A 27,169-nucleotide genomic window follows, 5' to 3' on the forward strand; every position below is an offset into this window, starting at 1 on the left:
ATAAGCAGTTACTACCAAAATCCTGACATTTATTGTTAAATAGCTGCTTACGGTGGAAAATCTTACCCTGTTACAGAATATCCAAAACGTTCCAGATGTTCACACTGTAGCATTTGACAACATCTCCCTCTTGTGGTTCAAAGCATTCATTTCAAAGATGAATATATTTAAGTACAGAATTTCAATTGCTTAGCTTAAAATTGTGCTTTGAAAGTTTAGTTCATATTTAGTGACTTCTTTTTGGAGTAAAGAGGAAAGATTTAGGAACATGGAGACAAACAGAATATTTCCTTTTCTTGGATAGTTCCAGAGTTCCAACATCTCAGCAAAGTATTTCCAAAATTCTTTATAGAAGCACCAATTTTTTTCTTACAAATGAAATACCAAGTAGATATTTTCATTGAAACATGCTATTCTCCATTCCGAAAGTTTTCTTCCTTTTCTGTGTGTACAGTATGCAGAGCGGAATCAGCATTCTACTCTGTTATTTGAACAGAAAGGACTTTGAAAACCTTACAGAGAAAGCAATATTGAAAATATTTCAGTCCACAAGACAACACACCATATCCCACAAATATGCACAATTAAAAATAAATAATTTTTTTTTAAAAAGCAAATATTTTAGTCCAAAAATGCCTTAAGATGCTTTTCCCCTTTGTTCAAGATCAGAGGTTACAGTAACTGGCAACAACCTGCTCTAACAATGTAAAACTGTCCAAAAAGTCCTCTTCTTGAATTCCAAATTTTGAGTACTGATGAATGTAGGCTCTGGTGAAAAAAAACATAAAATGTAAAGTAAAAAATTTCAGGCAAATGAGTAACTTTTAAAAATCAAATAGACTTTTTCTAGCTCATGAATATTTGAAGATTGCAGAATCTCTTAAAAGTCTTATATTTTTTTCATGGTTTAATCCTAAATTAGTGAATTTTCAAAGTTAATGTCAAGCTCTTTATCCTTTTATTGCTCAAGAGAGTGACAATAAGAAGCACACAGAAAAAGAAGCATGTTCAGGTTTGGTGGTCCATCCACACATACTTAACACCCTGCAGGAGAGGACTGCGTTGAATATAAACTCTAAAAAGTGCCTAAGAAGTTTTTTCTAAGGCTTGAAACTACAAACACATCCACTGAGTTCTAGGAATGTACAGAAGCCTCCCAAGTACTTTTCAGACAACATTTAATTTGTAGTTATGCTGGGGTGGTTCTCTCAATTCTTCTCTCCCCCACCCCATGTTCTGAGACGAGAGAAATTATATCCGAAATGAATATTAAGGGCAGACATGAATTAAATTGTCATGATAATGACTACTACTATTTAATGAGAGTGGGAAGAGAATGACACCAGAGGAGGACAGACAGTTCATGGTCCTGAGGAGTGGGGGTTTACGGACTGGCCACATGCAGGACGGCTGGGCCCTTGGGAATCCCAGCTGATCAAAGGAGAGGCCTTGTCCAATCATTTGAGGAATTTTTAAGTAATTGTGGTAGAAGTCAAGAAATCTGTTAAAACATTTCATAGTATTAAGTAGACATTTCTTACTATTAAGCAAAGTTGAACATACCATTTATCTTACTGAGAAATACCAAGATCTCTTCTAATTCTCCCAAGGATCTTATTTTTGAAAACTATCTCATTGTCCCTGTCTTACAATGACATTTCTACTTTAATTTCATTTGGTGTAGAAACTACTCATTTAATCAACAACAACAATACTATCAATATAATATTAATAATATCAAAAAAGCATTGAGCATTTACTAGCCAAGCAGGCACTATACTGTGTTTTACATGATTATCTCATTTAATCCTCACCACATATTTTCTTAGTCAGGACCCATTATACAGATGAGGAAATGAACCTGATGTAACATGCCTAAGCTTTCACACCTACAAAGTGGTAGCCATGCTCACTCCAGATCCTACTTCATGCTATTTTTTGTTTTGTTTTTTCCCCTGTGGCTAGCCACCCGGGATTGAACCCTGGACCTTGGTGTTATCAGCACCATGCTCTAACTGAGCTAACCAGCCAGCTTCCTTCTTCATGCTTTAACACTATATTATCTGCCTAAGGTTAGAAAGGTTTATAGACTTAGTTTTTACTTACTTGGAAGCAAACATATTCCATGCTTTGCCCACAATCACATCAAGTGGTTTTACTAAGAACTGGCTATTGCTGACCAACGCTGCAGACTTCTCATATTTGTTAAAGGCTCGCTGGGTTTTCCACACTTTGAAAGCATTAACAGGCTCTAACCAGGAAGTATAGAGAGCTGGATCTTTAAATCCCTCTAGAGTAAAAACAACATAAGCCATTCTTTACAGCATGAATTATTAATAGTGAAAACAAAATAATAAATAGGTATTTTCTCACCCATTTCATCATAAACCTTTTTAAGCTAGCATTATATTGCTTTTGGATAAATGATCTATATTCATTGTACAAAAAAAAAGTACAGTAGTAATAATTCACACCATTAAGTATTAAAAAGAAAATTTTAAAGTCACCAGAATTGCTGAAATGCAACTACCCAGAGATGATGACAACAAACATTTTGTTTACCCTCCTGTATGTGTGTAATTTTACACACATGTTCTTCTATAATCTGCAATTTTCATTCACTGATATGTTGTGAACCTCTTTCCTTTTTTTGTGACCGGTAAGGGGATCACAACACTTGGCTTGGTGTCGCCCGCACCGCGCTCAGCCAGTGAGCGCACCGGCCATCCCTATATAGGATCCGAATCCCTATATAGGATCCGAACCCACGGCGGGAGCGCCACTGCGCTCCCAGCGCTGCACTCTCCCGAGTGAGCCACAGGGCTGGCCCATGTGAACCTCTTTCTATGTCAATAAATATCACTCATCTTTAAAGTCTCCTTATATGAATATACCATAATTTATTTAAGAAGTTTCCTGATATTGGGCATTTCAGTTGTTTCCACATTTTGTTAGTGTGAGAGATGTTGCAATGAATGTCTTTGCAAGAACAACTTGTGCTTTTGTGTCATTTGCTATGGGTAAATTTTTGGAAGTTGGATTGCTTTTATATCCTTTTTAAATCCCCTTATTTTAAAATCTAAAATGAAAAATCTTGAGAGAGTATAACATCTGATTGACTTGAAATTATCTGTTTTTACTTCTTATTAGTTCTTTATCTAAAGGGAATTACAGAGACTAGATTGGTTTTCTGCATATCACAGCAAGAAGTCCCAATTTGATACTGCTGTAGTCATTAAATAAGGATAGAATGGCCTAGAGACCTGCCATAGAAAAGCAAAGGTAATGCAATACTGCTCTTTCAACTTCCTGAAAACAAAATCCTTGTCACAGAGACCCACTGGTTGTCCAGAAATCCTATTCTCTCCTTCTTCCTTAGTAACAGAATCCCAAATTTTAACTGCACTCTTGGCCACCCTTGTAGCCAGGTATGGCACATGACGTGTCCCAGTCAATGGGACAGAAATGCAAATGTGATGTGTGACTTTTGGAGGAGCAGGCATGCCCTTCTTTGCTCATTCCTGTGTGATTTGATGGCTGAAGCTCATATGGGTATCTTGGACTATAAGGAGGAAGCCACAAGGTAAGGACCAGAACAACCAGATGTTTAAATGATAGAATTAAACTTTTATCTTGTTTAAACTACTTCTATTTTTGTTTCCAGTCACATACTAACTGATATAATGGTTATATTTTACCACTAAAACACACAGTTATTACTTTCCTTTATATAAGAATAAATACAGGGAGTTTTTTTTTTTTTTTTTTTTTTTGTCGTTTTTTCGTGACCGGCACTCAGCCAGTGAGTGCACCGGTCAGTCCTATATAGGATCCGAACCCGCGGCGGGAGCGTCGCCGCACTGCCAGCGCAGCACTCTACCAAGTGCGCCACGGGCTCGGCCCAATACAGGGAGTTTTTAACCATGTGTACCATGTACCACATACATGTGCAAAATCTACGTCATTGTTTTCACCTTGACTTCTGCTTACCCACATCTGCACTATGCACATCTTTCCCACGAAGGATGAGCAAGTTAGCAATGGAAGTGTTAAAATGAAGCTCCTTGTTGAAAGACGTTTTACCAGGAGGAGGAAGTCCTGACAAAGGAGGCCGAACTTGCCAATCAATACCTACCAAAACAAAAAGAAAAACAAGAGATTTTATAAATGGCTTTGAACAAGATCAAAAAAGTGTCTTGTGGTACATGTATTTTACATAAATTTTTATTTGATATGTAAAAGTTGATTTTTCTGCTAAAATTTTAAAAATTCTTATCTGGTTGACCTAAAGTAATTTAAACAACTCAGTCTTAAGAAAGGCGTGAAATATTCATCACCAAATATCAAAGGATGATGGTAGGTACATAAAATGGAATTCTACTCAGCAATAAAAAGCAACTAATTATTGATAAATGCAACAACACTGATGCATCTCAAAAGCATTATGTTAAATGAAACAAGCTAGACTCTAAAGATCACATACTCTACGATTCCATTTATGTGACATTTTGGAAAAGGCAAACTAAAGGAACAAAATTCAGATCAGTAGTTGCAGGGGCTAAGGGTGGAGGGAAGAGACTGCCTACAAAGGGTAGTATAAGAGAACTTTCTGGGACGGTGGAAATACTCTCCCTCAATTGTGGTGATGGTAAAACACTATGTATGTTCGTCAAAACTCATAGACCTAAAAAAAAGCATGAACTTCACCATATATACCTTGATGAACAAACAAAAAAGACAAAAAACTGTTTGAAACATGAAACAAAAATAGGATTGAAGATTGATTACTAAAATGGAAATATTAAGGAAGTACTCAAATTATATATGGGATACAAATAAAATTCAGTGTACAATAACAGATTGACGTTCAGCAAAAACAGAAATTTTGGTATGAGGAATTCAATAATAATAAGACGAGCCAATCTTAAAAACTGGAAAAAATTTGAATAGAAATTTTACCAAAGAAGATAAACAAATGGCTAATATGCACATGAAAACATGCTCAAATCATTGACATTAGGAAAATGCAAATTAAAACCACATGGAGATATCACTATAATCAACAAGACTTAACAATGTCAGATATTGGGAAAGTAATGGAAAATCTGAAAAATCTGAAAAATCTGAAAGTAATGAAAAATCTGCTAGTGGGAATGTAAAATGGTACAGCTGTTTGGAAAACAGTTTAGCAGTTTTTTTAAAAGGTTAAACATAGGGCCGGCCCGTGGCTCACTCGGGAGAGTGCGGTGCTAATAACACCAAGGCCCCGGGTTCAGATCCCATATACAGATGGCCGGTTCGCTCACTGGGTGAGCGTGGTGCTGACCACACCAAGTCAAGGGTTAAGATCCCCTTACCGGTCATCTTTAAAAAAAAAAAAAAAAAGGTTAAACATAGACTTATCATTAAACCTGGCAATGCCACTTCTAGGTAGATACCCAAGAGAAAAAAAAAATGTTCACACAGAAAAAAATTGTACACAAATGTTCATAATAGCCACAAAGTGAAAACAATCTAAATGTCCATCAACTGTTGGACCTATAAACAAAATGTGGTATATCCATTCAATGGAATACTATTCAGCAATACAAAGGATCTAACTACATATATATAATATACTACACGGATGAACCTCAAAAACATATTAAGTGAAAGAAGTCAGACCCAAAAGACTATATATTATATAATTCCATTTATATGAAATGTCCACAATAGGCAAATCTAAAAGACAGAAAGCATATCAGTGGTTGGGGCTAGGAATAAAAACAGGGATTGACTGCAAGTGGACATGAGGAAACTTTTGGGGATGATGGAAATGCTCTAAACTGGATTGTGATAATGACTGCACAACTGTGTAAATTTACTTAAAAAATCACTGAATTGTACTCTTACAATTGGTATATGGTATTTAAATTATATATCAGTAAAGCTATTAAAAAATTTTTTTTTTTTTTTTCGTGACCGGTGCTCAGCCAGGGAGTGCACCAGTCATTCCTATATAGGATCCGAACCCGCGGTGGGAGCGTCGCCGCGCTGCTAGCGCAGCACGCTACCGAGTGCGCCACGGGCTCAGCCCCTAAAAATTTATGATATGCTATCAAAGTAGTACTTGTTAGATAACTTATCACCCTATATTATTCAGAAATAAAAGATAAGGGATGCCCACTCTCACCACTCCTATTCAACATAGTGTTGGAAGTACTAGCCAGAGCAATCAGAGAAGAGAAGGAAATAAAGGGCATCCAGATTGGAAAAGATGAAGTCAAACTGTCCTTGTTTGCAGATGACATGATCCTATATATCGAACAGCCCAAAACCTCTACAAAAAAACTGTTGGAATTGATAAATGATTTCAGCACAGTAGCAGGATACAAAATCAACACACAAAAATCAGTAGCATTTCTTTTCTCCAGTAGTAAAAATGCAGAACGAGAAATCAAGAAAGCCTGCCCATTTACAATAGCCACCAAAAAAATAAAATACTTAGGAATTGAGTTAACCAAGGATGTGAAAAATCTCTATAATGAGAACTACAAACCACTGCTGAGAGAAATTAGAGAGGATACAAGAAGATGGAAAGATATCCCATGCTCTTGGATTGGAAGAATCAACATAGTGAAAATGTCCATACTACCCAAAGTGATATACAAATTCAATGCAATCCTCATCAAAATTCCAAAGACATTTTTCTCAGGAATGGAAAAAACTATCCAGTCATTTATATGGAACAATAAAAGACCATGCATAGCCAAAGCAATGCTGAGCAAAAAAAATAAAGCTGGAGGCATAACACTACCTGACTTTAAGCTATACTACAAAGCTATAATAACCAAAACAGTATGGTACTGGCATAAAAACAGACACACTGACCAATGGAATAGAATAGAGAATCCAGAAATCAACCCACACACTTACTGCCATCTGATCTTTGACAAAGGCACCAAGCCTATTCACTGGGGAAGGGACTGCCTCTTCAGCAAATGGTGCTGGGATAACTGGATATCCATATGCAGGAGATTGAAACTAGATCCATACCTCTCACTGTATACTAAAATCAACTCAAAATGGATTAAGGATTTAAATATACACCCTGAAACAATAAAACTTCTTAAAGAAAACACAGGAGAAACACTTCAGGAAGTAGGACTGGGCACAGACTTCATGAATACAACCCCAAAAGCACGGGCAACCAAAGGAAAAATAAACAAATGGGATTATATCAAATTAAAAAGCTTCTGCACAGCAAAAGAAACAATTAACAGAGTTAAAAGACAACCAACAGAGTGGGAGAAAATATTTGCAAAATATACATCTGACGAAGGATTAATATCCAGAATATATAAGGAACTCAAACAACTTTACAAGAAGAAAACAAGCAACCCAATTAAAAAATGGGCATAAGAGCTAAGTAGGCATTTCTCTAAGGAAGATATACAAATGGCCAACAGACATATGAAAAAATGCTCAACATCACTCAGCATCCAGGAAATGCAAATCAAAACCACATTGAGATACCATCTAACCCCAGTTAGGATGGCTAAAATCCAAAAGACTCTGAACGATAAATGCTAGCGAGGTTGTGGAGAAAAAGGAACTCTCATACATTGTTGGTGGGACTGCAAAATGGTGCAGCCTCTATGGAAAATGGTATGGAGGTTCCTCAAACAATTGCAGATAGATCTACCATACGACCCAGCTATCCCACTGTTGGGAATATACACAGAGGAATGGAAATCATCAAGTCGAAGGTATACCTGTTCCCCAATGTTCATCGCAGCACTCTTTACAATAGCCAAGACTTGGAACCAGCCCAAATGTCCATCATCAGATGAGTGGATATGGAAAATGTGGTACATGTACACAATGGAATACTACTCAGCTATAAAAACGAATGAAATACTGCATTTGCAACAACACGGATGGACCTCAAGAGAATTATATTAAGTGAAACAAGTCAGGCACAGAAAGAGAAATACCACATGTTCTCACTTATTGGTGGGAGCTAAAAATTAATATATAAATTCACACACACAGACACACACACACACACACACACACACACACACAAAACTGCCGGGGGGGGAAGAAGATATAACAACCACAATTACTTGAAGTTGATATGACAAGCAAACAGAAAGGACATTGTTGGGGGGGAGGGGGGGAGGGAGAAGGGAGGGAGGTTTTGGTGATGGGGAGCAATAATCAGCCACAATGTATATCAACAAAATAAAATTAAAAAAAAAATAATAATAATAAATAAATAAATACCTTGAAATAGAAAAAAAATAAAAAATAAAAAATAAAAATTAAAAAAAAAAAAAGAAATAAAAGATAAGTATAATCAACTTTATCTGAAAAGTTTCACAAAGAAAAAAAGGAATGAATAAACTCATCCAAAGTTGGGCCCTTGAAAAACTGAGGTTCCAAAAATCAGAAAAAGGAAAAGCTAAGTAAATAAAATTAATAATGGGGTGTGGGGCTGGCCAGGTAGTTCACTTGGTTAGAGCATGGTGCTGATAACACCGGGGTCAAGGGTTCAGATCCTAGTACTGGCCAATTGCCAAAAAAAAAAAAAAAAAGGAATGGGAGATAAGAAAAAGAAAAGAAAAGCATTATCAAAAATAAAGATAAACCCCACTTAAGGTTAATATTTAAATAGTAAACAAAAAAGTATAAGGAATACTGGGAAATAGTAGAGAACATTTTTATGTAGAACATTTTTATTCTGAATCAAGGCTCAGAATCTACAAAGGCAGATCTACATGTTTGCTCACATAAAAATGTACGTAAAATTTCCATATGGTGAAAGATACCATACAAAAGAATGATAGATAAAAATGTCTGCAATTCATGTAACAAAAGGAGTATATATACAATATTGTATTTCCTTTAATCTAAGACACCATGATTATAAGGGAAAAAATGTTTATTAAATTATGTCACAAACATCACTTAGAATTTTTAATTTCATACTTATTGAAAAAGTTCTTTTAGAGTAAATTAGGTTCAGCTTTCAAAAATCATATATCATTCTTGAGCATATATAAGAAGAAAAATATAACAAAATAAATCAGTTAAGGCTCTCCTAAAATGTTTTCACATTCAGTGACTTTGTCATTTTTTGATGATTTTTTTTTTTTTTTTTTTGTCTTTTTCGTGACTGGTACTCAGCCAGTGAGTGCACCGGCCATTCCTATATAGGATCCGAACCCACGGGCGGGAGGGTCGCCGCCGCACTCTCCTGAGTGCGCCACAGGCTCAGCCCTTTTTTTTTTTTTTTTTTAAGATGACCAGTAAGGGGATCTTAACCCTTGACTTGGTGTTGTCAGCACCACACTCACCCAGTGAGCCACAGGCCATCCCTATATGGGATCCAAACCCATGTCCTTGGTGTTATCAGCACCACGCTCTCCTGAGTGAGCCACAGGCTGGCCCTTTTTGATGATTTTTTAATGATGCCTATTTTTTTCACAACTATTGTCCTCCTTGCCTCCAGAACACGGGTGAATATTCACGGGTAATATTCCTTAAGGGAATATTAAAAAACTAAAAGCCATTGGCTCATAAACTGGCTTTGCAATCACGTACAGCACATCTTCCTAGAACTCCTGCTTAAGGAATGTTGCTAAACTTGTCTGTAAGATCTGATGACTACCTCTCCCCTATTCCAGCAGAAAACTAAAGGTTTATTTTCAGGAGAGGATATGATTGAGGGTCTCTGGTCTGAACACCAGGCAGAGTTAAGGGCAGGGTACTACTCTGAAACCAGAGAGATCAAGTGAAAACCACGAAAACTTTGATCTTCTACTCCTCTTCTCCCAGATAAGTGGGGCTACGTCTAAACCGTCCAAGCAGAATATCCAACACAGAAGACAGGCCGAGGGAATCTTCAGGATGACAAATGTGCACTGGCTGTAGAGGGCAAAAAAATCTAGACTGAAGCAGGTCAGAGGCTCTAGGAAAGAGATAAAACTGATAAAACACCTGAATTAATAGCAAGAGAAATCTTATTTATTTATATATTTTTGGTGGCTGGCCAGTACAGGGATCCAAACCCATGACCTTGTGTCATAGGACTGTGCTCTAACCAACTAAGCTAACTGGCCAGCAGACCAGAAAAAACTTAGACAATACTAGAGAAACATTTAGGGTTGAATAACTGACAGGTACACAGAAAAACTAATACACAAAAGAGGCAATTTTTAATTCTAAAGAAAATAAAAAATTATACAGGAAAGGAAAAATAATTACAGCATACTACATGGCTTGGCTGTGAACAGCATTTACTTGGTCATAATAATGTAAAGCTGAATGGTGACTTAAAAGATGGTACTATGATATTGGAATAATAAGGAAACAAGGGCGTTTCTGGAGCTTAGGGGCCAGTGTGTGAAAAAAGCTAAATCCTAACTTGCCATAGTGGGAGGTAAATAGGTAATGTCTAAATAACTGAAAAAATCAATAATGGCAATGGATGGATGAAAACAGTAAAAGAGCCAGCAAAAGTTCCTGAAAAACAGCTGCCTCCAGGAAGAATATAGGGGAAGGTTGTGGGCTGATAGTTTTTACAAACAGTCTTGTAGAATTATTAGACTCTTTCATCTATGAACATATAATATATTGTGGCACTATATATTGTAGAAAACTATGTAGCTATTAAAAGAATTAGGCATGTCTAAACATACAGAATTAGAAAGTGGGCCACAAAATATTACGCTGAAAAAAAGTTATAGAACAAAAAATACGTATAATGTGCTACCAGTTTTGCAGGGGTTTTCTTGTGGCTGGCCGGTACAGAGATCCAAACCCTTGACCTTGGTGTTATAACACTGTGCTCTAACCAACTGAGCTAACTGGCCACTCCTCCATTTTGTTTTTAAAAAGTCTGTTTATATACACCTTCAGAGCACTCACTCACTCTAGTTCTCACATAAATAATCCAAACTAGCAAAGATAAATCAATTATATAAAATAAAATTTAAAAACAAAATGTTCTAAATGAAACTTAATAATAAACAAGTAAAATTATTATTTAGCTTGTTTCAGAGGGCCAAGACAAAAGCCATGGAAAGTTATACCTAGGCCTTACATTTCGATCAAGAAATAGCCAACATCTGGCTGTCTCATTTGCTCAGTTCGTTAGAGCGCAGCCTTGTAACAGCCAGGTCAAGTGTTCTGTTCCCAATACCAACCAGCCAGCCACAAAAAAAAAAAAAAAAGAAAAAGAAAAAAAAGAAACTGCTGACATTAATTGAATCGACATCACATTTAATCATGAAACTGCTGAATTGTTATGAACAAATGACTCCTGTGTGCCTTCCATTTTTCCCCTTTTTGAAAGGGAGTGTCTACCAGTTATCCTATGCCTGTTCCACTTAGTTCAGTGTATAGAAGGCAAGGATCTATACTCATAGGGCTATACTCAAGAAATCTCACTGGAGGAGTGAAAATCCACTGCTTTTAGAGGACAAGATTCTGGACTGCAGGCTCATGTGCTAATGGGATATAACTTCTGGGGACCGTGGGAGGGGATGAATGTCTTCTGCATGGCAGAGAATGGTGACCAGCCTCCAACATGAACCCCAGTGATCTTTGCCTCCTGGTAATCATGCCCTTGGGTAGTCCACTCCCACTCTGGATAGAGTTTACCTTAATAACCAAAATAATGTTGCAGAAATGATGGTGTGTGACTTCCAAAGCTAGGTCATAGAAACACACTGTTAACTTCTGCCTTGCTCCCTCTTGAATCACCTATCTCCCCTGTTGCTAGGACATGTAGAAACAGACATACAGCTGATGGTGACAGAAATGGGGTCAATCTTGACAGAGATAAGTCTGATAACATATGAACAATTATAAAACTAGATCTTCCAACCTGGTTTGTGCCATAAATATATGTATTCATACATACATTCATAAACTCATATATGTATATATGAAAAAACTTGAATGTTCAAATTCTACCTATACCCCCTCCTACAACCAGGCACACTGCACCCACACCTCAGAGCCCACCTGGGGACCTTAGGCATGGATAAGGGGACCAGACTCCCCTCCCACAACCAGGCACACCACACCAGTGTCTCAGGGCCCACCCATGAACCCGAAACATGGAGAAGGGGACTGTACCCCCTCCCAGAACCAGGCACACTGTACCAGTGCCTCAGGGCCCACATGGGGACTCGAGGTATGGAGTTGGGGACTGGAACCCCCTCCCACAACCTGGCACAACGCGCCAGCATCTCAGGGCCCGCCTGGGGACCCAAGGTATAGAGCTAGGGACCAGACACTCCCCACAACCAGGCACACTGCTAGCGTCTAGGAGAATGCCAAAAACATCACCTCCATGTGGGTGGCCCACCACAGCCACCACAATAACCATGTCTGCCGTGAAAGCAGCTAGACGCTACAACCACCACGTAAGATGGTCCGCCAACCACTGGAGTGCATTGACACAAGGAGAGTCACCAGAAGAGATAAAGAAAGGAAGAGGATGTCTCTCTCCACAAAGCCCATTTCAGAGTGACAGAAGAAGCATCTGCTCTATGGTAATATTGGGGAAGCTGAACGCACCTCTCAGCATTGGACAGATCATCTAGGCAACAAATCAACAGAGTAACCATTACTCTTTCAGAAGGAGAGAAGAAATCTAGGGTAATTAGAGGGGGAAGAGGGGAGAAATCTAGGGTAATTAGAGGCGGGATGGGGAGAGATTGGACAAGGAGCATAAAGAATAATTATAATTTGTAACAATACATATGCTAGTAATATTGATTTGATCAACATATCTCAATGTTTAACACCAAAAATATGTATAATCAATTTTGATTCAATAAAAAAAATTCTACCTAAAACTGTGAAAAATATTGACAATGTCCTGCATGGAAAATGACTAAGCAAACTGTGGTTTATTGACCTAAGAGAGCTCAGAGCAGCACGTCTCACACTACCCTAAGGAACACTGTGTTCCTTGAGATATTAACAGATAATGCAAGAAAAACAGGTACTGTGGCCAAAAAATTCAGGCAGTGCTACTTTAAGATGTGAACATTCTATTTATCTCCAAACCTCTGGCACTATAATCTAAAATCCATAACATATTATAAGTAAATGTACAGAAAATCCATTCTCATAGTATCAAACATGTTATTTTATTTTATTTTTTGTGGCTGGCCAGAAACCTAAGTTATTTTAATTTGCAGTATAAATCTGCTACTAAAATAATACATAGTAGTGATTTCTAGTTAAACATGACAACTGAATGTACCAGTTTACTACTACTCTCTCCCCAAATCTCACTAAAACAATAAAAAGATTTCTTTTTTTTTTTGGTGGCTGGCTAACCTTGGTGTTATAACACCACAGTCTAACCACTGAGCAAACTGAACAGCCACAAAAGTTGTTTTTATTTTCCAGTTGGCGGCTGGCCAGTATGGGGAACTGAACCCTTGACCTTGGTGTTACAAGGTGACCTTGGTGCTCTAACCAATTGAGTTAACTGGATAGCCCCAAAAGTATTTCTTAAAAGGCATAAATAAGAAAAAAAGGGAACAGGAGAGAAGATGATGTCAATAAAGTTTTGGAAGGTGGAAAGCAAACGAACTATAGGTTACTGACTGAGCAACCAGGGAAAGCGGAAACTTCTGCTGCCTACAGTGGAGGTCCTGAAAGCAGGCCGAATACTTCCCAAAGTAGAAGAAACGGGAGGATTAGTTAAAATCTGTATGAGAAGCAGGGAGAGCCCCAGATCCTTCCCCACTCCCTGTAGCAGGGGGAATGCATCCCTCCATCCTAGAGGGAGGTTTCTGCTCTGAAAATGCAAAATCGGTGAGGTTCTAGCCTCAGTGACACCAGGCACAGCCATGCATAGAATCTTACAGAAAACCAGGTCATTAAGTGAAAGCTCTCACAGGGAAAGGTCCATGCTCTTCCCTGTCCAGCTCTGAAAAGGCTGCCAGCCAGGCTTATTATGCCTTCAGGAAAAGAGGCTGGAGGAGGAAGGTAACTTATCCAGAGATGGGATAGACCAAGTGAGATATTTGGGAGCCCACCAATAAAATGACCAGGCAGATCACCTTACTGCAAAACCACACAAGTCTGCAATGTCTCTGTGGTGTTATAACACTCTGGTTCATTCAGTGCCCAGAGTGACTCAGTTAGCAAGTAATTATTGAGTATTGACTATGTGCTGGCTCCAAAGATATAGCTGTAAACAAAACAAATAAAAATCCCTTCTTCGTAAAGCTTACATTCTACTGAGATAAACGAAAGACTCACACAAAGGAATTTCATAATGCTAGAGACAGAGGAAATCCTAAAAGCTTCAAGAGAGAATAAAACAGGGTTAGGAACAAGAATACCATGGGACTTCTTAGCAGCAATACTGGAAACTGGAAGATAGTAGATAAATGCCTTTGAAATAATGAGTGAAAATGATTCCCAACCTAGAATCCTACACCAGGCCAAACTAACATTCAAATGTAAGAGCAGAACAATGACATTTGTAGTCTCAAAAATTTCACCTTACCTATACCTTTCTTAGGAAGCTCCCAGAGGGTATGGCCCGTCAATATCAGGGAATAAACCAAGAAAGAGGAAGATCTGAAATCTAGGAAACAGAATATAATACAGAAAGAGGCAAATAGAGATGCAAGAGCTGGCTGCTTATCAAGCCTGGAGAACAGTCAGTCCAGACTGGAATATGAGGATGAAGGCCTTCTAAGAGGGACATCTGCAAGCAGATAAGGAAAGTAACAGATTACCTGATGGGTCTGAACATGTTGGGACGGGATTCATTTTTATGGAAAGGTTTCAGGATAGATTAGTGACAGGTACAGAGACTATCGACCAAATAAATATAATTGTTACCAACTTTAGTAGGAAAAAATAAATTATACAGTGAATAATATGTATATAGCGAAAGTAATACAAACACTGAAAACTGATCAGAAGGGGGTGTAAGAAGATTCAATCCTCAATTTTCACATTAGGAAGGAATGGATAATATCTAAAACTGGAAAATAAAACAAATGACAGTATAAGATACTAAGAAATATGGAGGCAAATTGCAGAAGAAATAGCTACAAACATTGAAAGTAGTTTCATCTAGGCAATGGGGAAGTGTAGGACAGGGGACTGCTGTTTTCCTTGTCATAAATTCATACTGGACAATTGGCTTTTTAGAAAATTGAGATATAAGGCACATACAGTGCAACGTATGGGTTTAAGTATACACGTAAGTAAGTTTTGACTACTTGATTTTTTAAAACTATGTTCATATGCTACTTTGATTAAAATAAAATAAAAATTAAAAACAAACAAACACATGGCACTCTTCTGAAATGGTTTTTGGTAATGAAACTGTGAGTAAGAAGCCCTCCTGGGATGTGCTTGTGAGTTTCTACAGGAGACTCCCTGGCCAGAAGAAGGGACTATTATTTCAACTGGCTCAAGCCAGTTCATACTAAGAGCTCCAGGACAGGCATTTTTCCAGGCTTGTGGGCTACATATTTTTAAAATACTCTTTACCTTCTTCCATTTTCGCATTTGAAATTAGCATCTGTCTCAAATGCTTGAGGAGACCAGCCCAAGTAAACGTGCTGTATGCCAGGGAATTCGCAGACATCTGAGGAATGTTACAAACACCCAGCATCTTGAATTCAGGATGGGGAACGAGATTCTCCATTAAGTCTCCTGTAAAGAAAAAAAGATCTGAATTAAAAAAAAAATTTTTTTTTTGAAGGTGACCAGTAAGGGGATCCTGACCCTTGACTTGGTGTTGTCAGCACCACACTCACCCATTGAGCTAACCGGCCATCCCTATATGGGATCCGAACCTGTGGCCTTGGTGTTATCAGCACCATAGTCTCCTGAGTGAGCCACGGGCCGGCCCCTGAACTAAATTTTTTTATTCCACATTGTTGCCATTGACCAATACACAACAAAGATTTGATAGTATTCTTGGCCAAATGTGTCTTCTCCTCTAAGGCCAAAATTGCTTAAACTTTAAAATATAAGTACAATTTCAGAGACAATGTCTATTACAGACCACATCTTTGCTTCATTTTAGCAACCATTTTAACATGGGTGAGAAAAAACACTTTGCCAAAAAGGAAACAAGAATTTGGATGCTGAGTAACTGGAAATGTGAATGAAATATTTAGCTAGCCCCCAGGAAAACAAAGCAAGCATGAGAGCTGATACACTTTTCTTGTTATTCTGTGTTCACTAAATATTCCTTTAGGAGTTTTCCTAGATCTTTTATTTATATTATCTGGTTAAATGATAATCAAAACCTATTAATATGAAACCCAACTTGGAAAGAAGACAGAATTAGTAATTCCTTAAGACAGGAATGTGCCTATCTTTAGAAAAAAAATTAAGGAGAAAGGCTAATTTGCTTTACAATCACAGCTGTCTTATATGTTTATAGAAAATACCTAGAGGAGAGAGAAAAATATATTACCATAACAGGAAACGTAAATTTTATAATACCATTGAGAGCAAACTCACATCCTACTTCCTAAAGAACAAATTTTTACACAGACATCTACAAAATGCTGAACAAATGGACTTATACTAGGGGAGTTTCCTCTAAACATAAGAATCCTTTTCTGTTAACACACTTGGAGTTGAATTCTATTGCATAGCAACACACAGCAAATCATTCCTGAGCACTAACGCATGAATTATTCATTGCTGCAACCTCCTCTGCCCTCTAGCTTTCTTGTTCAACTACTCTCACCTTAATCATTCTTGGACCTTAGTGAGAACCTAATCCACAGGCCTCCTCTCTTCTCAATCCATCAGTCTTCCTCTTTCCGGCAAAATCTCACTTTCAGGTCAGCCCCATTCTCCACATTCTGTGTCAGAGCACAACTGTAGGAAAGTCACTCCACATGGCAGACTGGGCCCCCTCTGAATCCACAATTTCCAAACAGAACGCCGGTGCCCACGTCTGTGTCTCAGGCCCGCACCACTTTTCTGAACTCTACACCCACATACTCTCCATTCACCAAATATTTTTACTGAGCGCTTAGTTTTGCCATGCGTTGTTCTCAGCACTGGGAAGATAATGGTAAACAAACTAGACACAAATCACAGTCCTTATGAAGCTTACGCTGTAGTGGAAGGAGACGAGTAATAAACAAATAAAATAAATACTTTGTCAGAGAAAATGCTACAGAGGAAAATAGAGCAATGTAAGGGGGAATAGGAGATTCAGGCCGGGTCTGGGCAGACTGTAAAGAAGATGGTTATGGAAGGCTTTGTTGAGAAGATGATGTCTCCTCAAAGACCTGAGTGGGGAGATGAGCCAGTGGATATCTGAGGTCATTCAGTGCAGGGACCCTGGGGCCAACCATGTCTGAGGAACAGCATGGAGGCCAATGTGTAGGAAGAGAATGAGTGAGGAAGAGAGTAGAACACAAGACCTGGAAGGCAGGGGAGGCCAGACAGAGCAAAGCCTTGCATGTGACTGCAAGGACTCTGGCTTTAACTGTGGGTGACATGGGAAACCCCTGGGAGGTTTTGAGTAGGGGAGTAACAGGATCTGACTTAATCCTTTTAAAAACCATAAGGCCAGAGATCAGTCTGGGTGCTAGACTGAAGAAAAAGTGTGGGCTGGCAAAGTGGGAATGCCACTAACTGCCCACACATTGCCACTAAGGTATAGCAAAGGTACCTCATACTCACCATGTCTAAGACCCACCTCTTTCTCTGTCCCCTCCTGCGCCCCACAAAACCAGGTCCTTTTTTAGTGTCCCCAGCCTGGGCTAATGGCACCACCATCCACACTGTTGTGTAAACCAGGGCCCAGTGAATTATGCTCTACCACTCTCTTTCGCTCATTCCTCATGTCCAATCCAGCCCCTAGTCCTGTCCATTTTATGTCCCACCCCCCAATCTCTCCCAGGTCCATCCTCTTTACTCTGTCTCCATTTGTTTATTTCCACATGGCAAGGACCTGCTGTATGACAGGCTCTGAGGATAAGAGCGGTGAATATGGTAGACAAGACCCTGCCTCATGGAGCTTCTACTCTAGTGGATAAAAACAGAGAATAAAAAGTTAATAAACAGAACAACATGAGAGAGTGATAAACGTTGGGAAGGAAATGAACAGAATGATATCATAGCCATTCACTCCTTGGGCCGAGCCCGTGGCGCACTTGGTAGAGTGCTGCGCTGGCAGCGCGGCGACGCTCCCGCCGCGGGTTCGGATCCTATATAGGACTGACCGGTGCACTCACTGGCTGAGTGCCGGTCACGAAAAAAAAAAAAAAAAAAAACGACATTCACTCCTTGAACAGGATAATCACAGAAGGCCATTTTAAGGAGCTAACAGTGAGCTGAGTCCTGATACATGAGAAGGGAAATGGTCAGGAGAAAATTTTCTGGTAGAGGGAGCAGGAAGGTAGAGCCCCTGGTGAGAATAAGCTGAGCTATATGAAAAAAAATGAGGAGACCCCTGAGGCTGCAGCCCGTGAATATGGGGAGAATGGCAAGAGAGAAGGGAAAATGGGAAGGCAGAAGACACATCCCATAAGGCCTTCCTGAGCAATCGCTGGCTTTATTGTAAGAAATCTAGAACTAAATTTTTTAAATTGAGCAACTAAGGCATGAAGGAAGGAACAGGCTTCTGGGGGAAAGCTAAGAGATCTGTTCTAGACACAGTATGTTTGGGATGTCCATGAAATGTGTCCATATATGTTTAACGAAGGCTGCTGGACACAGAAATCTGAAGCCTAGAGAAGTGGTCAGAGTTGGAGATAAACTGGCAGGTTGGAGAATACAGATGGTGTTTAAAGCTATGGGACTGGGCTGGTCACCTGGGAAGAGGGTCCAAGACCAGCATTTAGAGCTTGGGGAGGGGCCAAAAATAAAAGGAAACAAAAGGAGTACTAATTGAGATCAAAGGAAAATCAGGACTGGGGCTCTCACAAAACACAGCGGAGACTTTGAACTTGAGAGTTCAGCTATCCCAAATTCTACTGAGAGGGTGATAGAAACAAGGACAGCAAAGTGTCCACTGAATTTGGCAACATGGGCTACTTGTGACCTAATAAAAATTTCAAAAACATAAGGGTGGGGGGAAAAAAGTAGAAATGAATGGGTTAAAGAGTGAATAGGAGGCGAGGAAATGAGGACAGCAAGGATAGACACCCCTTTGAGGATGCTGGTTCTAAAGATTAACAGAGAAATGGGGCAATCACCAGATCACCAGAGGGTGATGTCAATAGAGGGCCTTTTTTTCAATGTGAGAGATGCCAGAGGATATTTGTAATGGGAGTAACCTAGGAAAGAGGCATAAGTTAATGATACAGTACGATGAGAGGTGAGTGTAGGAATTAAGTCCCTGAGCGGGAGAGGGCATGGGACCCAGAACCACTGACAGGAGCAGGACACTCTCCCACTGTGACACAAAGTGAGGTGCAAAGGTGGGCCCAGAGCAGTAAAGTTTGTAGACTTGATAGAAGGAGTCAAGGGAGCCCTGACTAACTAACTACCTTGATTTCTTCAGAGCAGCGTGAGCTCAAGCCGCCACACTCTCCAGTAATGAGTGAGTCAACCCGCAGACTCACCTCCAACCAGCTCTCTGCAGGCAGTCTGATGAATCTTTTCAAAAGTTAAAGTGATTATGTCACCAACCGATTTAAAACCCTTAGATGGCTTTCCCCTGTTCTCAGATTAATAAGGAAGACCTTTAAATGGCTTACAAAGACCCGCAAGTTCTGCCCCAGCTCCACTCTGCTCTCAGATTACAAATATACTCTACAGCATTCTCAGAGTTCCAGTGACACTGGATCCCTCACCATTTTTGATGTGCCATGCTCCCTTCTGCCACAGGGCCTTTGTGCATGCTATTCCCTCTGCCTGGAACCCTCTTCTCCCTGCCTTTGCTTAGTTAACTCCAAGTCATCACCCAGCTCTTGGCTCAAGTGTCATTTCCTCAAGACAGCTTTCTCTGCTTCTTCAGCCTAGGTCTGGTTCCTGCATGACAGATTCTCTTAAAACTGTACTTCTTTCCAAAAAAAAAAAAAAAAAAAAACTGTACTTCTTTCCTTCACAGCATTTAACTCAGTTTATAATTATACATTCTTGGGGTAATTATTTGTTTAATGTTTCTTTTTCACACTGAACACAATGTCTGTGTTGGATCCCCATTGTATCTCCAACATTTAGCAGAGTCCCCAGCACACAGGAAGAAGTTGATAAATATTGGTTGAGTGAACAGACATGCACCCAATACAGTAAGTCCTATGAGATGCACAGAAATTAGCAAGACACACATCTCTAAGGAAGCTGCAAATGAGTGGGGACTACAAAACATTCACATGGCAAAATCCCTCTCTAAGGAAACACATGGGACTAGCTATAGTGGTAGCATCTGGAAAGGGGTAGGAGGGAGACTTACTTTTGATTGCATTTTCTTTTTCTTTCTTTTTTTATTAAAAAATTTTTTTATTTTACAGACCCCCACAATGAAGACGATTGCACATTCTTTTATACTTGAATAAATGTGTATATGCATATATATCACCTTTAAAGGTAAGCAAACATACTTAAAGAAATAATAAAGGCAAAAAACATTAAATGACATAAATGAGATATAGAATGCCACAGGAGTTCTGAGAAAAGAAGGTTACTTCCAGCTAAAGGCCTCAGCAGGAAAGCTTCATGGAAAAATTATCACTTGAATTGGAATGTGAAGGATAAGTAAGTTTTTAATAGAGGTAAAGAAGTGAGGGAAGAAGTGATTTCTGAGGGGAGGGAATACTGGGCTAAGGGACCAGGGCAGGAAGTACCAGACTGAAGAAGGACACTCAAGATACGATGAGAAACAGATGGGGTCCATGCAGAGAAGGCAGTGGGAGATGAATTTAGAAAGTTAGGATTCAGGGCATAATGAATGCAAGGAATGTCAGGGTAAGGAATGCTGACAAATCTGTCATGTAATGCATGAGCCACAGAATAAGCATAAGAGGGCAGAAGAATTAGAATTGTGCTCTGGGGAGGCTCATTTGGAGCCAGTGTGCAAGATGGACCAGAGAAGGAAGAGGCAGGCAACAGGAAGGAAAGCAGGATTAATACCACCTTAAGACAGGAATGTCAGGGCTGGCCAGTTACCTCAGTTAGTTAGAGCATGGTGTTGCAACACCAAGGTCAAGGGTTTGGATCTCTGCACCAGCCAGCCACCAAAAAAAAAAAAAAAAAAAAAGAAAGAAAACATATGCCCAAACAAAAATTTGTACACCAATGTTAATAACAGTATTATTCATTACTCATTATAGCCAAAAAAAAGTAGAAACAACCAATGTCTATCATCTGGTGAATGGATAAACAAAATGTTACATATCCATACAATGGAATACTATTTAGCCATAATAAGGAATGAAGTACAGGTACATGTTGCAACCTGGATGAATCTTGAAAACATTATGCTAAGTGAAAGAAGCCAATCATAAAAGGCTGCATATTGTATGATTTCATTTGTACAAAATGTCCAGAATGGGCAAATCCATAGAGACAAAAAAGGACATTAGTGGTTGTCTAGGGCTGGGGGAAAATGGGAAATGGCTGCTAATAGGTACAGGGTTATTTTACTGAGTGATGAATATAAGGTTGTATATAAGTTTATGAATATGCTTAAAAACATTGGATTGTACACTTTAAATGGGTGAATTATATCTCAGTAAAGTTGTTATTAAAAAAAAAAAAGAAGAGAAGGAATCCTGAAGGATGGAGTCAACGGATAGCCACCACTCTTGAGAATTTAGCAACTTCTCAAAACTTGCCAGTATGACAGTGAAGAGCTAAGCAGGTCTGAAGGAAGATTTTTGAGATGAGGGAGATCTGAATGTATCTTCAGGCAGAGCGGAGGAGACAATGAAGAATAAATTTTGAGACTTACAGAACATAAGACTTTCCTACCAATAGCATACAGGGAGCCACATACCTAGTGGGTTTCTTCTGTAGTGAAATGAGCCTTCTGCAGAATAAGTAGGCTGGAACACACTTCCCAGCTGATGTGCGAGGACTTGATTTATATCTTTGAAGGATATCTGCTTGATATTCATCAATTTTGCACAGATCTTATGAACAGCATCATTCTCATGAATAAGCAGAGCATCTGAAGATCGGTACAAGTGAGAAAGAGTCAAAATGGAGTTGTAGTTCTGAACGATAACCTAGAGAGAAAAAGAGCAGAAATAAGAAAGGCAGGAGAGAACAGTAGTTAAGAGTGTAGGTTCTAAAGGCAACCTGCCTGGGTTCAAATCCTGGCTCTGTCACTTTCTAGCTATATGACCTCGGACAAGTTATTTAGTCTCTCTATGCCTTGGTTTCCTCATTTGTAAAACGGGGATGGTAAGTATACCTAATGACATAATGCAAGTAAAGCACCTAGAACAGTGCCTTTCACGTAGTAAGTGCACAACAAACATTGGCTATTACTATCATACTTCTTTCCTAAATCATTTCCTATAGTGACTTGTCTCACCTTCGTTTTGTTTTTTTTACAAGGCTGATTAACAGAAAATTGGCCTATGTAAAAATTTCCTCCCAAAGGAAAGAAATGAAAAATATTTGAAGATTAGCAAGTCATCAACCCCAACATGAGGTCAAGGTTCCTGCTTTACATACTGTAGCCAGAGGGACTAACCCAGAAATGGGCTCCTGAGAGAAGAAGCACAGTCATCTTCCTTGGAATTTTTAAAGACAAAGACAACTTACTTGTTTGGAAAAGTTTAAGCAAAGTTAAATGAATTGTTCATCAAAGTTCCACATTGTATAATCATTCTTGAAGCTGTCACTTAATGTTTCCAAATAAAGGGTAAGATTAATCTTCTAGCTACATTTACTTTGATTGCAAAAAATAGAAAACATAAAATTTTCAATTAATATGTTCATACCTCACCAGTTCCATAAGGCCATATAATCTGATTCATTTTCAAAGAGTTTGAGTACTGATCTTGCAAATTCTGTGTAACGAAGGCTCCTAGCCCTGATCCTGTGCCCCCAGCCATACTCATTATGATGAAAAAACCACTCAAAGAGTCACATTTCTCTGCTTCCTTCTGGATTATGTTCATTATAGATTCTTCATGCCTGGGTCCATGAACAGAGTAACTATGCGATGGTAAAAGAGACAAATACAAACACTTTTCAATTTAATCAGAATGATGCAATGCAGAGAAAAAGATATAGGATAGAGAGGTCTTTTCAAAGCTATGGAACTAAACTAACTCTTATGAAAGGTATAGGTATCATGACTGACAAAATTTTAAATATGCAAGTTAAATATATTTAACAAGACTGCTAGAAGAGTGAGTTTATAGTATACAGAAAGTTCTCTTTTATACGCCATTCCTTTAGCTGGAGCTTTCAGTTACCAGGTAGTTCTACAAATTCATGGTACAACATATTTAATATTCATAACAGTAATCCTAAAATAGTAGCTCTGAAACTTTGCTGCACATGAAAGTCACCTGGGGAGCTTTCAAAAATCCCAACATCTGGCTTTACCCCAAACCATTAAATCAGAATCCCTGGAAGTTAGACATCGGGATTTCCCAAAGAACCCCAGGAAATTCTAATGTGCAGTAAAGTTTTGGAATTATTGTCTTGTAGTATTCCCTATAACTGGAATACCTGCCAGATAAGGATACTGTATTGATAACAAGTTAGTTCGCAGCATGTTTGAAGAAGATGGAAGACCGTGCAGCAAGAGACCCCTGTTTTCATTATTTCCTGTACCCGAAGCACAGACATAGAGATAGGATGAGTTTCTTCTGGGTGAAGTCAAATTCTAAATTTTATTTATTTATTTGTTTTCATTCTTTTTTTGTGTTTTTAAATTCTAAATTTTAAGATAGTAATTTCAAGATTATGTGCTCAGTATATCAACTGTGCAGTTGTAACTACACTATTCACAGACTACTATGTAGCTGTAACTAAACTGAACATCATGAGAAATTATTCTTTTTCACATTTTTTTGGGGGGGGGGGCAGCTGGCCAATACAGTGATCAAATCCCGGACCTTATCAGCACCATGCTCTAAACAATTGAGCTAACCAGCTAGCCCTGGGAAATTACTCTTACCCATATGCCCAGTTGTTTCCAGAACCTTGTTTTTGACAGAAGCATGCATGCTGACCATATTTCCATCGGCCAGACTGAGCAGCCTTTGACAGTGTTTGATTGATAACTTTAGGTTCCATGTCAACAAGTACAGCCCGGGCAACTGGAACTAGAAAAAAAAAAAAAAATACATTTCGTATGTCTTTTTTTTTTGGTTTTTGGCTGGTATGGGTATCCGAACCCTTGACCTTGGTGTTGTAACACCACGCTCTAACCAACTAAGCTAACTGGACAGCCTCTCATATTTCTTATTTGGGTAACTCACAGCATAAACTTCTAGGTCCAGAAAAAAAAAAAAAAAATCCAGGGGTTAAGGATAGAAAGATATGTCATACTGCTTAGAAATCCAGGTGGGCATGGGCAGGTATATGCAGATGTTCATAAAGCTAAGCAGGATGAATCAGTGTGGGCTAAAATCAGGTGGGTCAGGTCTACAAACATCAGGGATGAAGACGGTGTCAAACTAGCCCCAGAAGGACTAGTGGGAGACAGAAAAACACATCAACACTTAATCACAGTATGACATGATAAAACCCACAACAAATCCACACCAAAGGAGCAGTATATTCAGAGGTACAGAATAGCACAGACACAACATGCAGCTCAGAATTGTTGGGGCAGAAGATGGGTAAGTAGGGGGTAGAAAAACTGATGGAGATGAAAAGCAGACAGGGCTAAGATCTTGGAAATCCTTACAGTCAATGCCAAAAAGCTTGAACTTTATCATATAGGCAATGATAAACCACTGAAAATTTTCAAGCAGGTTAGGAATGCACAGATGTATTTTTTAATACAGCAGTGTGGAGAGCAGATGTGATAGACACAAGACTCCAGACAGGGAAATCTAGGAGTGTCTTCAAATAGTCCAGGTGAGACAGGACAACAGCCAGAACTAAGACAATGACAGTTGAAGATGGAAAAGGGAGAACAGTTTGAAGAAATAAATAACAGGAGGTAAAATAAACAGATCTTGATGTTTGATGGTATGTTGGCGGTGAGAGCAAGTTTTAAAGGAAAGATAATGAGTGCTTTGGGCATGGAGTTGAGTTTGAAACTTACATGGGAGATGCAGGTGGAGATGTCCACTAATCAGTTGCATGAGAGTGACTGAAATTGCCCAGAGAGAACTATACAAATATGGACAGAGGAGAGCCTGAGATGCAATCACTGGAGAAGAAAAGTTCAGTGAGTAAAGAGGAGTTTTAAGGAGGGAGTTCTTCAGTTAATATTATCAAATCCAGTAGAGACTTAAGTGAATTAGAAAAGAAAAACAGCAGTTGGATCTGGTAACCAGGAGGTCATTGGATACTTTTCTTAGAGCAGCTTCAGTGGTGTTGTGGGGGCAGAAGCGGGATTCTAGTTAGTTAAGCAGAGTTCTTCTTTGAGAATCTTGGATGATAAGGCAAAGAGATAAGACGGAAGAAGAAAGCCAAGTCAAGAGATAAGTTTTGTTTTGTTTAGTTTTAGATTGGTGAGATTTGAGCATGCTCACATACTGAGGGGAGGATGCCACTGGAGAGGCAAAAGTTGTTAACATAGAAACAAAGGGCTGAAGGCAAGTGAGATGGGAAGAAATGGGGGTCAGACACCATGTGGAGGGTCTGGCCTTGAGGAGGCTGGTTATGTCAGAGTAACGAGTGGAACACACATACCTCCATTTTCTTCCTCACTGAAGAATCTTTCTTTGCAAGATGCTTGATATGCCTCAGTATCTTTCCTAGAGCAGAGTACCTGGGAACAGTGTAAGTCGCTAAATAAGGCATCAAACACTTCAAAACCAATCTGATTGCCACACTGACCAAGTTGCACTGTTACTATTGACATGATGAGCCACAAACTAGGCCTATTCCCTCAAAAAAGTGAGCAACCTGTAATAGAAAAAAACATAGGCTTTGAGAAAAAAATATAGGCTTTTTTTCACTACATTACTAATAAGAACAAATAAAATGTCATATGTGTTAATTATACACCAATAAAAAATAATTTTAAAATGCCATATATGTATATGGTGTTGTAAATGAAATAGCCACGTTGTCTAAGGAGCCAGTCATTCACGGAAGTTTTTCTCTTACTCTACATGATTTTGGTATGTGTGATATACTGGTTGTATATATTGAGCAACTATTTTGCTCAATAGTTTCCAAAATCTGATTTGTACTATTTTCCTAAGCATGCATTTACAGCAAAACAAAAGAAAACAAATGCTGGTTGAACGAATTAACGTACACACTTCACACCACATGGACACATAAAATGCAGACGTTAGCTCAACAATCGTACATTCAATCAGCATTAATTTTCTCTTTTCTCAATAATGACTATCTTTCTCTCCACTAACCAAACCACCTTTCTGGCCTGGTAACTTTACTAAGACTTATAAGAAAGGCTTTGTGTTTAGCTCAGGAAGGACAGCAAGAAAGATGAAGCTTAGAGAACGAAGACCAGATGAAATGTCACAGCAGGTCTTCATCATTTTTAACAAAGAAAAGAGGCAATTTTTGATAAAGACCTCACATCAGGTTTATGCAGTTCTGGAAATGAGCAGCGGTTTGTAAACCAGATTCTATACTTACAATTTTAAAGCTGCAATGTAATGTAGGTGCTATTACCCTCATTTACAGATAAAGAAACTGAAGCTCTGAAAGGTTATGTGACTTTCTCAAGGCCACCGAACTAGTCAAGAGCAAGTCAAGACTTTCCCCACCGGCCCCAGGAGCCCCCCATTAAAGCCACTCACTGACAGTCCCCGAACCAGCAGTTTCTGTTCTGTTCAAATTTCAGAGGACCAACCCTCTCGCTACGCGCATGCTCAATTTCAACACTGAAAAGCTACCGAGGATAAACGCTCATGTTCCGCAAGTGAAGAGTGTTGTGTATTTTTTTCCTATTCAGAAAGGTTAATCACGCACGTTCAATTTTAATTTATCAACTTCAGATATGGTACGCATGCTCACTGTTCATCAAAAGCTTTAGCTAATAATGCGCATGCTCAAATCTCCAAGCGCGCTTTCGGCGGGTGTTTTGCGCATG

General features: G+C 39.0%; 1 protein-coding gene across 1 annotated transcript; it reads right to left on the bottom strand.

Moving 5' to 3' along the window:
• On the bottom strand, positions 1-27,079 carry TUBD1 (tubulin delta 1). Its single transcript, XM_063111826.1, has 9 exons — positions 26,877-27,079; positions 25,792-26,007; positions 24,101-24,248; positions 22,911-23,127; positions 21,956-22,187; positions 15,529-15,693; positions 3,991-4,131; positions 2,107-2,290; positions 1-768 (listed from the first exon to the last, which is right to left on the bottom strand). The coding sequence occupies exons 2-9, from the start codon at positions 25,961-25,963 to the stop codon at positions 666-668; spliced, it is 1,362 nt and encodes a 453-aa protein (XP_062967896.1). The 5' UTR covers positions 25,964-26,007; positions 26,877-27,079; the 3' UTR covers positions 1-665.
• Between the last annotated feature and the right edge of the window lie 90 nt (positions 27,080-27,169).

The sequence above is a fragment of the Cynocephalus volans genome, chromosome 10 (assembly GCF_027409185.1).
Source record: "Cynocephalus volans isolate mCynVol1 chromosome 10, mCynVol1.pri, whole genome shotgun sequence".
NCBI classification, from domain to species: Eukaryota; Metazoa; Chordata; class Mammalia; order Dermoptera; family Cynocephalidae; genus Cynocephalus; species Cynocephalus volans.

Excerpts from the sequence above, each read along its gene's own strand:
- TUBD1 (XM_063111826.1), bottom strand. The coding sequence starts at position 25,963 with ATGTCAATAGTAACAGTGCAACTTGGTCAGTGTGGCAATCAGATTGGT. Across the intron at positions 22,188-22,910 it reads GGCCTTATGGAACTGGTGAG|GTTATCGTTCAGAACTACAA; the intron begins GTATGAACATAT and ends TTTTCTCTCTAG. Across the intron at positions 15,694-21,955 it reads CTACAGAAGAAACCCACTAG|GAGACTTAATGGAGAATCTC; the intron begins GTATGTGGCTCC and ends TTTTCTTTACAG.